The 13,567-nt window shown below is 47.6% G+C and overlaps 1 protein-coding gene across 2 annotated transcripts in view; it reads left to right on the top strand.

Moving 5' to 3' along the window:
- The window catches only part of prkcea (protein kinase C, epsilon a), a 697,348-nt gene that overhangs the window by 551,916 nt on the left and 131,865 nt on the right, over positions 1-13,567 (top strand). For both annotated transcript variants that reach the window (XM_038813231.1, XM_038813238.1), the window contains one exon: positions 8,113-8,267. In XM_038813231.1, coding sequence (XP_038669159.1) covers positions 8,113-8,267 — 155 coding nt within the window. The remainder of the gene's footprint in view (positions 1-8,112; positions 8,268-13,567) is intronic.

The following is a 13,567-nucleotide window of genomic DNA, read 5'->3' as shown; positions in this document are numbered from 1 at the left end:
TTGAATTGTTTTGCGGAGCAAGCAAGGAGATGGATTCAACGCTTCCCCAGTCCATTTTGGGCATTGGCTTTGCAACTCTGAGAAAGGAATACAATTATTTAATAAAAACGAATGTAACGCAGACTTAAATTTAGGGCTGGTCCTCTTTGACTTATTTTCTTTTAACCAGTTATGCTGGAAGAGCTATCTAACTTTGTGTGCTCACTTGCACATTCATCATTTGTTCCTGATGTTCCTTATATCTCGGATACACTGGGCTCCCACATTATTACTGAATATTAAGCCACACCAATGTACTACTTAAACGATTAACTGCAGAGATATGAATGAAAATTAATAAATGATGAAATGCTCAACAGTCCTATTTTGTCTGTGGGAACATTTTAGGCTGGAAGAGTACACAAAGTGCTTCCAGCTCTCAATTTAATGGATGTGCTACTGATGAGAATGTCTTCATTCCGGCTTTCCCTGCCCAAACCCACGTTTAGAATTCAGATAGACTGAACTCCAGATAACATGAAGTGAGATTTTTGTTTGCATTCAAGCTTTAGTTTTTATGAAATTTTTCTCACCTCTGAATCCACATGCAGTAGACACACCTTGACAAGGGACCGTTTCAGGAATTCTAAAGCAATTAATAGAAAGCGGGAAGGAAAAGAACACCATTTACTCGCTAAAGCACAGCATGGAGTTGAGCATTTTGGCAGGATAATTCACTGGTCTGATTGGTGAACTGGTTAATACAAGCACTTTCTCAGGCACCTAGTCGCTGGGCATACATTGATTGATTGATTTGATTTTAAAAAAAATTTAGAGTAGCCAATTATTTTTTTCCAATTAAGGGGCAATTTAGCATGGCCAATCCACCTACTCTGCACATCTTTGTGTTGTGGGGGCGAAACCCACGCAAACATGGGGAGAATGTGCAAACTCCACACAGACAGTGACCCAGAGCCGGGATCGAACCTGGGACCTCGGCGCCGTGAGGCAACAGGGCTAACCCTCTGCGCCACCGTGCTGCCCTGATTTGATTTATTGATTTGATTTATTGTTACATGTACTGAGGTGCAGTGAAAAGTATTGTTCTGCTACAGTCCAGACAGATCGTACCATCCATGAAAAAACATAGGACATACATAAATATGTTGCAAAGGAAGAAATCAAACCTTTGGTTTACAGACACAGATCACCTTGGAATGGCTGCTTTCCAACCGTGGTTCTTAACACATGCTGCAAAGGGCAGCACGATGGCACAGTGGTTAGCTTTGCTGCCTACGGCGCTGAGGACCTGGGTTCGAATCCCGGCCCTGGGTCACTGTCCATGTGGAGTTTGCACATTCTCCCCGTGTCTGCGTGGGTTTCACCCCCACAACCCAAAGTTGTGCAGGGTAGGTGGATTGGCCACGCTAAATTGCCCCTTAATTGGAAAAAATAATTGGGTACTCTAAATTTAAAAAAAAACACATGCTGCATTACTCCATATTTAGATTAAGAGGGAAGCAGTTCAAAGAAAAGGCTGGGGCTGGCATTTTCCCCCAAAATGGCAAAATGTCAATCTCGGCGTGAAAACTACTGTGACTCCCGCCGGCCCCAGTGTCGCGATCCAGACCGTACTTTATAGGCACTTTGAAGAAAATATTTTTTCCACGTGAAAAATCTGAGGCGTAAAGCATCTGAATCGTCCACCCCGGGCGGTGGAGGTCATCTGAGCACTTCAATGAAGAGGGCGCTGCCGTTAACCAGCTCCGCAGCACTTGCTCTCATTCAAGCCAGAAGGATGGCGGCGAGGAAGACAGCTCCTCGATTCACGGAGGGGGCTTTCACCCCAATGCTGGATGCAGTTGAGGAGGGACAGGCAACAATATACCCTCGGGCTACAGGAGATCTTCCTGAAAGATAACAAATCCCACCTGGGAGATGGTCACAGCACTGGTCAGTGCCAGCAGCCTGCACAATAGGATGGCACCTTGCTGTCACCCCTCGGAATGTCACCTCGAACCCACATGCTGCCACCCAGCAGAGCCCCAGCGCCCCACCTTCCACAAGCCTCATCATATCTCCACGGCACTCCTCTTCAGAACCGCTCACTGCTCTTCAGACCCCATCACTGCTCACTCACCATGTCCACACATGCCAGGTATTATTCATACCTGATCCACCAGGCAGCCAGCTCGCTTCATCCTCATTTGTGTTCCTGCAGCAGAAGCTTGCTCACAACCGCTGCGAGTGATAGAAGCCAAGTGGTGGGATGCCCAAGCTGAGGATCCTGACTCCCTTTGAGGAGAGAGCCCTGGAGCTCCCGCGGGAGGAGCAGAAGTGGGCCAGTGGGAGAAATGTGAGGAGACACTGCATGTTTATCTAGACGAAAAATATTCTGGAATGTCCACCAGCAGTGACCCACTGCCCACCCTCAACACAATCTCAAAGGTTTGTCACAATAATCACACTTCGGTTAGTGATCTTAGCAGGCAGGCTTCTGGGTCACTAACTGGTGGACACCGCACAGCTTTTGATACACATCAGGTGGAGGCAGGAATGTCCCAACGTTTGGGCAGTTAGAGATCTGCTGGATCCCAGAACTCAGCTGTGCCCCAGCCAGGTGCTGTGCCTCTTGACACACAGGTCCCTTAGCTGCTTGAGATACAAAGGCAGAGCCGGAAATGCCAGTAGGTGTTGTCGACAAACCTGCGACTACAAGGCTGAATGGAGGAGCACCATAGCCTTCTATTGCAGGAGATGTTGTCACGATGCATGACACCCAGGCAGACATTGCAAGGGTGACGTCCACAGTGGAAAGCCTGGGGCTTGAGGTTAGATCCATGGTGGGAGAATTCCAAAGCATGGTTCAAACCTTGAGGACCATGGCTGAGGAGCAGCTGCATGGTGTAGATAATGATGGACCTCCAGGACTGGCAGCGCCAGAGGCATCTGGATCTCACTAAGCTGCCCTTCCATCCCATGGAGTAACCCAGGGGTTCACGAGCACCCGGAAGGAGGAGTATCCGCTGGATCACAGCCCTGAGCCTTCCATGCAGGAAGTGGTGTTATAGTGGTTTGTCACTGGACTAATTTAGAATTTAGAACAGTACAGCACAGAACAGGCCCTTCGGCCCTCGATGTTGTGCCGAGCAATGATCACCCTACTCAAACTCACGTATCTACCCTATACCCGTAACCCAACAACTCCCCTTAACCTTACTTTTTAGGACACTACGGGCAATTTAGCATGGCCAATCCACCTAACCCCGCACATAGAACATAGAACATAGAACAGTACAGCACAGAACAGGCCCTTCGGCCCTCGATGTTGTGCCGAACAATGATCACCCTACTTAAACCCACGTAACCCATATACCCGTAACCCAACAATCCCCCCATTAACCTTACACTACGGGCAATTTAGCATGGCCAATCCACCTAACCCGCACATCTTTGGACTGTGGGAGGAAACCGGAGCACCCGGAGGAAACCCACGCACACACGGGGAGGACATGCAGACTCCGCACAGACAGTGACCCAGCCAGGAACCGAACCTGGGACCCTGGAGCTGTGAAGCATTTATGCTAACCACTATGCTACCATGCTACCTATGCTACCACATTGACCAGACCCAGAGTAATGCTCTGGGACCCAGGTTCAAATCCCGTCACTGTAGATGGTGAAATTTGAATTCAATTAAAATAAAAATCTGAAATTAAAAGTCTAATGATGATCCTGAAACCATTGTCGATTGTCGTAAAAACCCATCTGGTTTACTAATGTCCTTTGGGGAAGGAAATCTGCCATCCTTACCTAGTCTGGCCCACATGTGATTCCTGGGATTGACCAGCCAATCTGAAACACGCGGCTGGGGAACTGGAAAATCCCGCCTGTAGAATTTTTTAATGAAGAGAGATTTCAGAACTCGGAGATCCAGAGAGATCTGGGTGTCCTGGTACGTGAATCACAAAAAGTTAGTATGCAGGCACAGCAAGTGATTAGGAAGAAATATAGAATGTTGCTGTTTATTGCAAGGGGAATGGAATATGAAAGTAGGGAAGTTTTGCTACAGTTGTAAAGGCTGTTGGTGAGACCCCAGCTGGAGTACTGTGTTCAGTTTTGGTCTCCTTACTTAAGAAATTATATAATTGCATTCGAAGGAGTTCAGAAAAGGATCACTCAACTGTGAGCTGGGAGCAGGGGTTATCTTACAAGAAAAGGTTTCACAGATTGAGCCTGTATCCATTCGAGTTTGAAAGATTGAAGGGTGATTTTATTGAAACATAAGCTCCTGAGGAGATTTGACAGGGTGGATGCTGAGAAGGTATTTCCCTGTTAGAGACTAGAACACAGAATACAATTTAAAAATAAGGGGTCTTCCATTTGAGATGGAAATGGGATTTTCTTTTCCCTGAAGGTTATGTGTCCTTGGAATTCTCTTCCCCAAAGAATGGTAGAGGCAGTGCCGTTGAATATTTTTAAGACCGAGTTAGATAGATTCTTGATTGGAGAGTCAAAGCATATGTTGGGTAGTCAGGAAAGTAGTTTTGAGGCCGCAATCAGATTGACCATTGCCTTATCAAATGGCTCAAGGGGCCAAAAGGTCCACTCCTGTATGTTTGTATGCATGTTCCTATGTTCAACTTTCTTGATTTATGAAAGCCTCTAATGACTCCCAGTGGCAGCTGAGATGGGGCTGTCGCACGCAAGGTGCCTTCCTCTTGGAGACTTAGTTTTTGGCCCGATTTACAGGCCCGTTTTTGGGAACAAAATGTGGGATGTCTATAGGATACTACACAAGACAGAAGTTGGGTAAACGGAGAAGGCTCTCATGGCAAAGTGGAAGAGAAAAATGGTGGAGCCCTCTGTGTCACTGACGCCCTCCCAAAGGACAGTGGAGAAGTTAGTGGAGTTCCTTTTGGGGAATTCCAGAATGAAGCACTGGCGATGTTGGTGGACCTGTCCAAAGTGATTGAGGTGACGCTTTCACCCATTCATGTGACTTTGTATAGGGTAGAGCAGCGGTTGGGCACGACGATTCGGGAGAAGGCTGTCTCAGACCACAGTGACCGGATTGCCTCTTGGGAGGCAGAAGTGACGTTGTTGGTGGAGACTCAAAAAGCATTGGAAGGCTAAGGTGGATGACTGGGAGAACAAGTTCAGGCGCCAGAACTTGAGGATTGTCAGGCTAGCAGAGGGCATTGAAGGTATGAACTCCATGGAGTACGTGGCGAAGATATTCCGGAGGTTGGTGTGGGAGAGGTCTGTGCAAACCCTCCAGAGGTGGATGCTAATTAACGGGAGCGAAGTGGGTGAGAGGACTGCAACTGGTTACTTGGTGATGTGGTGCTTTCTGTATTTTTTGTGTGGTAAAGTAACAAGCCTATGTTAGTTGGGTTTTCTTTGTTTACGGGGTGGGGTAGGGTACCTTTTGGAGCTGGGTGGGTTGGTTAGCTGAGGTTCGAAGAGGGGGGGTGAGGACTGGAGAGGGGTGTTGGATTGGATGTCGAGGGCGGGCATTGGTGGGGGAAGGTAGAGTGCTGGCGATGACGGTTTCTTTATGAGTTTGTGTGAGGGTGGTGAAGGCGGACATTTTGGTTGGGCCTGGAATTGGGGTAGATTTGGGTCTGGTTGGTTCTCCTCATGGGTGGGATATGGCTGATTCTAGCAGAGGTGGGGTCCAGAGACCCCCAGTTGGGATGGTTACATGGAATATGAGGGGATTAAGCAGTCTGGGTGTTTACCCATTTGAAGAGTTTGAAGGCGGATGTAGACATATTGCAGGAGACATATTTGAGGATTAGGGATCAGACGAGGCGAAGGAAGGGATGTGAGGACAAGGGACTAGATTAACAGGAGGATAGCCTTTACAGCAGCCAATATTTTGACTGACCCTGAGGGGGTGATATGTGATAGTGAGTGGGGCTCTGGCGGGCACTCCGGTGGTTTTAGAACACATATGCACCGAATTGGGATGACGTGGAATTTATCAAGATGGTGTTGGCGGCCATCCCAGTGCTAGATTCGCACCAATTGATTAAGGGGGGGGGAGTTTCAATTGTGTTATGGACCCAAGGATAGATAGGCCGAGTCGCAAGTCTTTGTAACTTCAGGAATGGCAGTGTTCATGGAGCAGATCGGGGTGGATCCGTGGAGGTATAGATACCCAAGAGGGAGGGAGTTTATCTTCTTCTCGCACGTGCACCTGGTCTACTCCTGAATGGATTTCTTTGTGGCGGGGAAATCATTATTCCCAGGGATGGTGAGGGCTGGGTACTCGGTGAATGTAATATCAGACCACTCCCCACATTATGTGGATATGTGGCTGCAGACTGGCCAAGCCCAGTGTCCCCTGTGGAGGATGGGCATGACACTCCTTGCAGATAAGGGGTTTTGTGAGAGGATGGCTTCAGCCTCGGGAACTATGTGGGTTTTAACAACAATGAGAAGGTCTCACCCTCAACGTTCTGGGAGGCATTGAAGGTGGTGATCGGGGGGGGGAGATAATTTTGTATAACGCCCACAGGAATAAGGTTGGAAGGGCGGAAAGGCAGAGGTTGGTTGACTCCATTCTGGAATTGGACTGACAATGCTCCACAGCCCTGACAAGGAGTTGTTAGCACAGAGGAAGAGGCTACAGATGGAGTTCGAGGTTGAGCCTGCTTCACGTTCACATGGGGCCTTTGATGAGTACTGTGAGAACGCCAACCATTTATTAGCTCACCAGTTGAGGCAGCATGTGGCCATGCGGGAGATTGCCCAGGTCAAGGACAAGGGAGGAAAGCTGGTTATTACTCCAGATAAAAGTAATGGCACATTTGAGGCTTTCTACCGGGGGCTGTATAAATTAGTGCCTCCGGAGGATCACTGGGGGGGAATTCCCAACAGCAAGATTCACCTGTGCTTTTAAAAATCATGAAACAGACGCAGTGGCTGCTGGGGGGGGAAAGAGGGGGGTATGGAAAGTGTCCAACATCGCCATAGTGTGCCGCTGGCCGGGGGGCTTCTGCCAGGACATGGGGTAGTGACGGTAGATGGCCAGGAGGTGGGCTATGGGGTCGGGGTGGACGGGCATGGAACACCGTTGCCGCAGCCTGCAAGGCAGCCATGAATCTACACACGTCGGCAACTGCACACTGTGAACCTAGTGTCACGGGTTGTATGGGTGTCCCCATGGCCACCCTCCTAGGTCCCCTTTGGCCCCAGCTGACCCATCAATGGACGGACGCACTCCAGCGCAACCAGTGCCATCTTGTTGGCTGGGCTGAGTGTGTGTGTTGGGAGTGATGTGCATGTATGGGGCTACAGCCTGTCAGCCTCCTGCGTGTCAATATCGAACCTGGCGAATCCAGCACTGTTTCTCATTGGAACCGATTGTGTTCCACGTGGCGTCGCTGCTAGCCCCTCAATGATCGTTGAATCGGTCCAGGTGGCGGTGCCAGTTTTGCTGTTGTATAAGTCCACGAATCATGCCCCGGCCTCAACGCTTTGTCTCAGGAACGGAGAACCCGTCCAGTGCGTTTGTGCTGTGAGAGAACACATATAAATAAATGAGTGTTTGAGAGTTTGCTTGGACAATTCTAGCACTGAATAGGAGATTTCTTGTTCACATTGTTAACAAAATCGTAGATCTGTTTACTGAACACTTTCGCCAAATGTGTGCGTGAGAGAGGCACTAAAGGAAAACGTACGGTAACTTTACTTGGGATCAGATATTTCCTTCTCATTCCTTATTTTATATTTAATATTGAGTTAACTTCACTGTATAAAAATGGGTTAGAATATTACCAATAGCTTTTGGTCGAGTGGCATTAGGTGGAAGTACTCTCTGAGATCTGTGTCATCTCCAAATGCAGAACAATAAACTAAAAACCTTTGGATTTGCCGGAGCATATAGGTCAGTGGGACTAAAACGATTGAAGAATGAAAGCTATTTGGTATAATGGTTCATTCAGATGTGCTTTTGAAATGTATTCTTCCTTTATCATCAGCTAATTGCTGTTTGTACTGATCAGCTTTTGCTGACATAATGAAACCCCTTCTGTACAAGTGTTTAGTTGTTTACCCACAACAACAGCTACTTGTCGGGCTTTCAGAAACTTAATTGAAAAAGGTCTTTCTTTCTTCGTTTAGGACCGCCTTTTTTTCGTCATGGAATACGTAAACGGAGGTGACTTAATGTTTCAAATCCAGCGTTCCCGCAAGTTTGATGAAGCTCGATCGAGGTTTTATGCAGCGGAGGTCACCTCAGCCCTCATGTTCCTTCACCAAAATGGTGTCATCTACAGGTACTTGCTGAAAAAGAACAGCTGGGGTTCATGGTTGGCTTGTCCAGAACACTTTCATAGCTTAGCAACCAGTTTGGGTCAAAGCACACTGCCTTAGTTCTCGTGCATGTTGAGACATGGGTCTGTGTTGTATTTTTTTTTGTTTGTCATTCAAAATGTTTACATTTGAATAGCACCAGAAGCTGCAGTCAGAGGCGAAGCCAGGCTTGTATTATGATGGACTTGGGGCTTTTACAAAATGTTTGGCACAGCCTGACTGCCTGCCAACGGAGGGACACAAAGCTTTTTACTTTCTCTCCAAATTCAGTGCAAACCTCAAAAAAGGCCTTTCATTTCCACCTCCCCTGTGCGCACTCCCCCCACTCCCATCTCCAAAAAGAAACATTCTCCTATTTTCTTTGTTTATTTGTGTTGTCCTCTTATTGATTGAATAGGACAACAGTCACAGGATCCTTGTTTCTTCCCTCTTTCTCTCAGCGGACAAACCAGGACAAACCATGAGTCACTCGCAGGAAGTAGCTGTTAATGAAGTGTAAGGAAAGGCTCTGCCAGTTGCATTATTGAGCCAAGAGCCTGTGTTTTACCTCCAGGATAAGCAAACCTTGCAATGCTTCTCAGAGTTTAAAAAAATAATCAGTGTAAATCTACACATTCGCAAAAACTAACTGCGGTTGCTCGAACCCAGTGATCAAAATTGTTCAATGGCGAGGAGTGTCGAGGCAAAGTATTTGCTGCTCAAGAAGTGGCTTGCCCAACATCTGTCAAGGAAATACATCAAAATACTTTTACAGTTCTCAAAGTTTGTGTGGCTTCACGGAGACTAAACACTTTGGGGTTTCTTTCCCCCAAAGCCAATTTCCCCCAATTATGTCAGCAGTGAATGGCTTGGATCCCAGAGCAGCTCCATTCAATTCACTGAGGACCAGAACTTTGTTCTGGCCTGTAAAGCCAGTGCTGCGGATCCCAGGAAATCAACTCCCAGCAAACTGTGGCCATTTTGTCAGAGCATGACTCTCTGAATAATTTCTCGGTCACCTTTCACGTTGCTGGATTGTGCAGAGCTTCTCCTAACTGTGAGTAGGTGAGAAATATAGGAGGGTTGGGTGGGTGGGGGCTTGGAAATCCATGACCAAAAACTGAACTGCTGCACCAAGACAGTGAGTTTCACAAATACACATACTTAATGTGAACACTGCAAATCCAGAAAATTGGAAGTCAACTCCTAACATAGTCATTTCAGGCAGAAGTAATTCACTTTTGTTCCTGGAACTTTGTATGCTATATGAGTGGGACTTGTCTGCATTTACTTTTCTCCGTGTATTGGCAACATTTTGGACGACATATCAAAGTCTGACATAGAAGTCTGACCTATAGATGACTAACATATAGATGTCTGACACATAGAAGTTTGACACATGGAAGTCTGACATATAGATGTCAATCATATAGGAATTTTCACCAAGTCAGAAAGGCCTTAGCCAAAATGGAGTTGTAGTTCCAGAAGTCCTTCCCTTAAACCCGGCATACACTATTATTTCTGGATGGAGAATGGGGTTGGGAGGCATTTCACACATTTGTTTGACTGCTTCCACAACATATCATTATACAATATATGCCCTGTAAGTTCACAGTATGAAAACCAGCTCCAAATAGCGATAAAGAGATGACCTATCTTTGATGTGAGGCTATGAATCCAAATGCTTGGGTGCGATTTAACTAAATAGGAATAAAGTCCCATAGCGAGTGCCTATAGCCCCGTTTTCTGCACTGAGGAAATTCCCTCGCCGGAACTCCCCAGTGTAGAAGAGATTGGGATGCCATTTTTAAATGGTGTCCCAATCTGTGGAGCCCCAAACGTGACCCCTGACCCCCCCCAAGTCCCAACCCACAATGAGGGGGGGGGGGCAGGCTACCCTGCACCCCACCAATACTTGGAAAGGGCACCCCAGATCCAATTGCCACCAAAATGCTAATTTTGCACCTTGGCTGTGCCAACTTGGTACCCTGGCAGTGCCCCTGCCAACTGGCAGTGCCACCTGGAAGTGCTAGGCTGGCAACCAGCTGCCACTGCCAGGGTGCCCAGGTAGCCATATCACTGCCAGGGCGTCACCCTGCACAAAGAGAATGCACCTAGGGGTCTCTGATCACCTGGGAGACCCCCATGAGTGCCGTTCCATCTGGTTCCCATTTGCGGAAACCAGTACTGAATGGCGCTGGCCCATGGCCTCCGAGGCGAAGGGGATAGATCCCAATGCCTTGGAAAACTGTATATTAAAGTGAGACTAGCTGTCTTGCTCTATTATGCAGATTTTCCAAAAAGTGAACCCGCCCACAATGGGCAGGATTTATTTTGCAACGTCTCAAGGCATTGCGAGCTGGGTAGATCCTGGGAGCAGGGTCCTCCTGCTTCTAATGGCTCTGTGGCGCGCTGCCTTTTGGGCGCAACGTGGCTGCTCGTCTGTGCCCTTTGTTTCTTACGAGAGAGTAATGGATTTAAATGTACAGAATGGGCTTTTATCAATTAGAGTACTTTCCTTTCTTATGAGGTCTGTAATAGATACTTAGATCTTTATTTTATTTCATCTCATCATGGCTCCTGAGGTCTGCCAATGGTGGATATTGGCATGGAGGGTTGTGGGTGGAGGGTCATGGATTGGCATGTGTTGCCACTAAGTTGGTATAGGGGATATACAGGACCATGGGGATGAACGGAGATATAGTTGGCATGGAGGTGTTGAGGGACTTTGAGGTAGTTAGAAGGCTTAGATTGGTGTGGTGTCTCGAGCCATACACTGGAGGCTTTCAGTAGTTAAAAAAGGGGTTTATTGATGAAAGGCAAGGGTAATTAAGTAACAGGCACAGAACACTATACGACAGGTCTCAACAGTTCAGCTCTTTGTTAAAGAGTCATCCAGACTCAAAACATTAGCTTCTTTCTCTTTCCATAGATTCTGTCAAACCAGTATTTTCTGTTTTTGTTTAAGATTCCAGCATCCGCAGTAATTTGGTTTTATATTTATTAACACTTCAGCTCCATTGGTCTACATTGCCCAAGGTCCTGGCCCCAGGGCCCCACTCAAACTCCCCATTGGTCAGGGTTGACACGCTCCCATGTGATTGGTGCCAAGTCAGTTAAGTGGTCTATGCTACCACATCCCTCCCCCTTTACATCCCTATTACAACCCAAAAACCATATACAGAATTTACAAATGTTTACAGAGAGAACAGGGGAGAGAGAATACATCAGAAATCCAATCGACCTGGAGCTCCATAGCCCTGACACAAGCTCAGGACTTTTTAGGGTGATCGAGCGGTCAACAATCGGTGGCACACCACTTCAACGACAGACGAACCAGTCTCAACAGGTGCAGCTGGTTGAGCAGAAATTGAAGTCCCTGACACCACTTGGTCAGACCGAGTTCCAGGAGTATTCACAATACTCGCTGGACTTGTCGATGGCAAGTAGGTGGTCGCCATCCCTCAACTCTTCAAGTGGTTGACGTGCTTTCTGACAGTCTTGCCATTTACATTGACCACATAAGGCACTGGCCCTGGCTGGGCCACAACCTGTCCTTCTGACCAAGGCAAACATGAGGCAAAATTATGGACCAAAACCAGATCTATCACCCGGAACGACCTGTCACCTCTCTGCTCTTACCGATGACTCTTCCGGGACGCCTGATGTGCCTTCTCCATCTTCCCCGCCAACAGAAGATCAAAATGGGTTCTCAACCAATGAGCCAGGAGCAGTTCAGCTGGTGTGACCCCTGTGGTTGAATGAGGGGTTGAGTTGTACAGCAACAAAGAATTAGCCAACCTCTGGCAAAGGGGTTTGTCAGATTGTGTTTTCATGACATTCGTGATTGTTTGGACCGCGCTCTCAGCCAGACCATTTGACACTGGGTGTTAGGGGGCTGTCCTCATGTGGCATGTGCCATCGGCTCACACAAAAACCTGGAGATCATCGTTGGTGAAGGGGGTGGGATTGTCCGAAACAATTGATTCGGGAAGCCCATGAATGGCAAACAGTTTGTGCAACACATCTACTGTGGCCACTGAGGTAGTGGGTCCATACCTTGAAGGGGTGGCCACTTGTGAGCATCAAAAACTTCTTACCCATAAAGGGGCCCGCAAGATCAACGTGGACCCGAGTCCATGCGCAGCCTGGCTATTCCCAAAGGTGAAGGCAGCAAAGATTGCCGCATTTGGCAAGGGTGTCACTGTTGTACGAGTTCGTCAATGGCTTCATTTATGCCTGGCCACCAGACATAACTCCGCACCAATACCTTAATTTTTGTGTGCCCTGGGTGGATGTTTGTAGCTCTTGAAGGAGGGCCCCCTTGCCTGAGACAGGACAATCAACCATGACCCCCACAGAATCACGCTGTCTTCACGTCAAATCATCCTGACTAGTGAAGTAGGGTCTCAGCTGTTTGGACTTCTCGCAATGCCAGTAATTTGACCTTTTAAATAGAGTTTCTTTGGGTAAAGTTGCAGATCTGCCCTGCGGACATTAGCAGACTGTCTAGGAGGTTTGAAGCTAGAATGACCTGGGGTGCAGGTGGTAGCAGAATGTTCTTGGGTTGGGACAGGTGACTTAATGCATCCACATTAGCAATTTGCGGCCCAGGCCGATGCTGAAATGCATAGTTGTAGGCCAGCAACAACTATGCCCAATGCTGTACCTTCACCGAGGCCATGGGAGGTATGGGTGTATCTTCCCTTAAAAGACCTTAGAATAGTGTGTGGTTTGGCACTCTGTCGAACCATCGAATGTACACATACAGGTGGAATTTCTTCCCACCAAATATAACTGCTAAGCTCTCATTTTCAAACTGGGCATAGTTTTGTTCTGCTTCAGAAAGGGTAATTGAGGCATAAATGATATGGCATTGCAAACTGACCCCCATTTTGTGGGATAAAACTGCCCTTGTACCGTAAGACGACGCATTATATGTCAACATAATTGGTTTCTCTGGATCAATGCATACTATGTTCGGTTCGAGCAGGAAACCAACGATCTGCTGACGAGTGCCCCAGTAGCCCACAACACACCCATACCCACCATCACAATTTCCAAAGTCAGATCGGCTTTCCTGAAAGTGAACCCTCAGAAGGCGACGGGTCTGGATGGGATCCCTGGTCATGCACTCAGAGCCTACGTGGATCAGCTGGCAGATGTGTTCGCGGACATCTTTAACCTGTCCCTACTCCGCTCAGAGTTCCCCACCTGCTTCAAGAAGACCAGCATCATACCGGTGCCAAAGAAGAACCAGACAACGTGCCTCAATAACTCCCGT

This window comes from Scyliorhinus canicula, chromosome 1, assembly GCF_902713615.1.
Source record: "Scyliorhinus canicula chromosome 1, sScyCan1.1, whole genome shotgun sequence".
NCBI classification, from domain to species: domain Eukaryota; kingdom Metazoa; phylum Chordata; class Chondrichthyes; order Carcharhiniformes; family Scyliorhinidae; genus Scyliorhinus; species Scyliorhinus canicula.
This window is presented reverse-complemented; position numbering and strand designations above follow the sequence as displayed.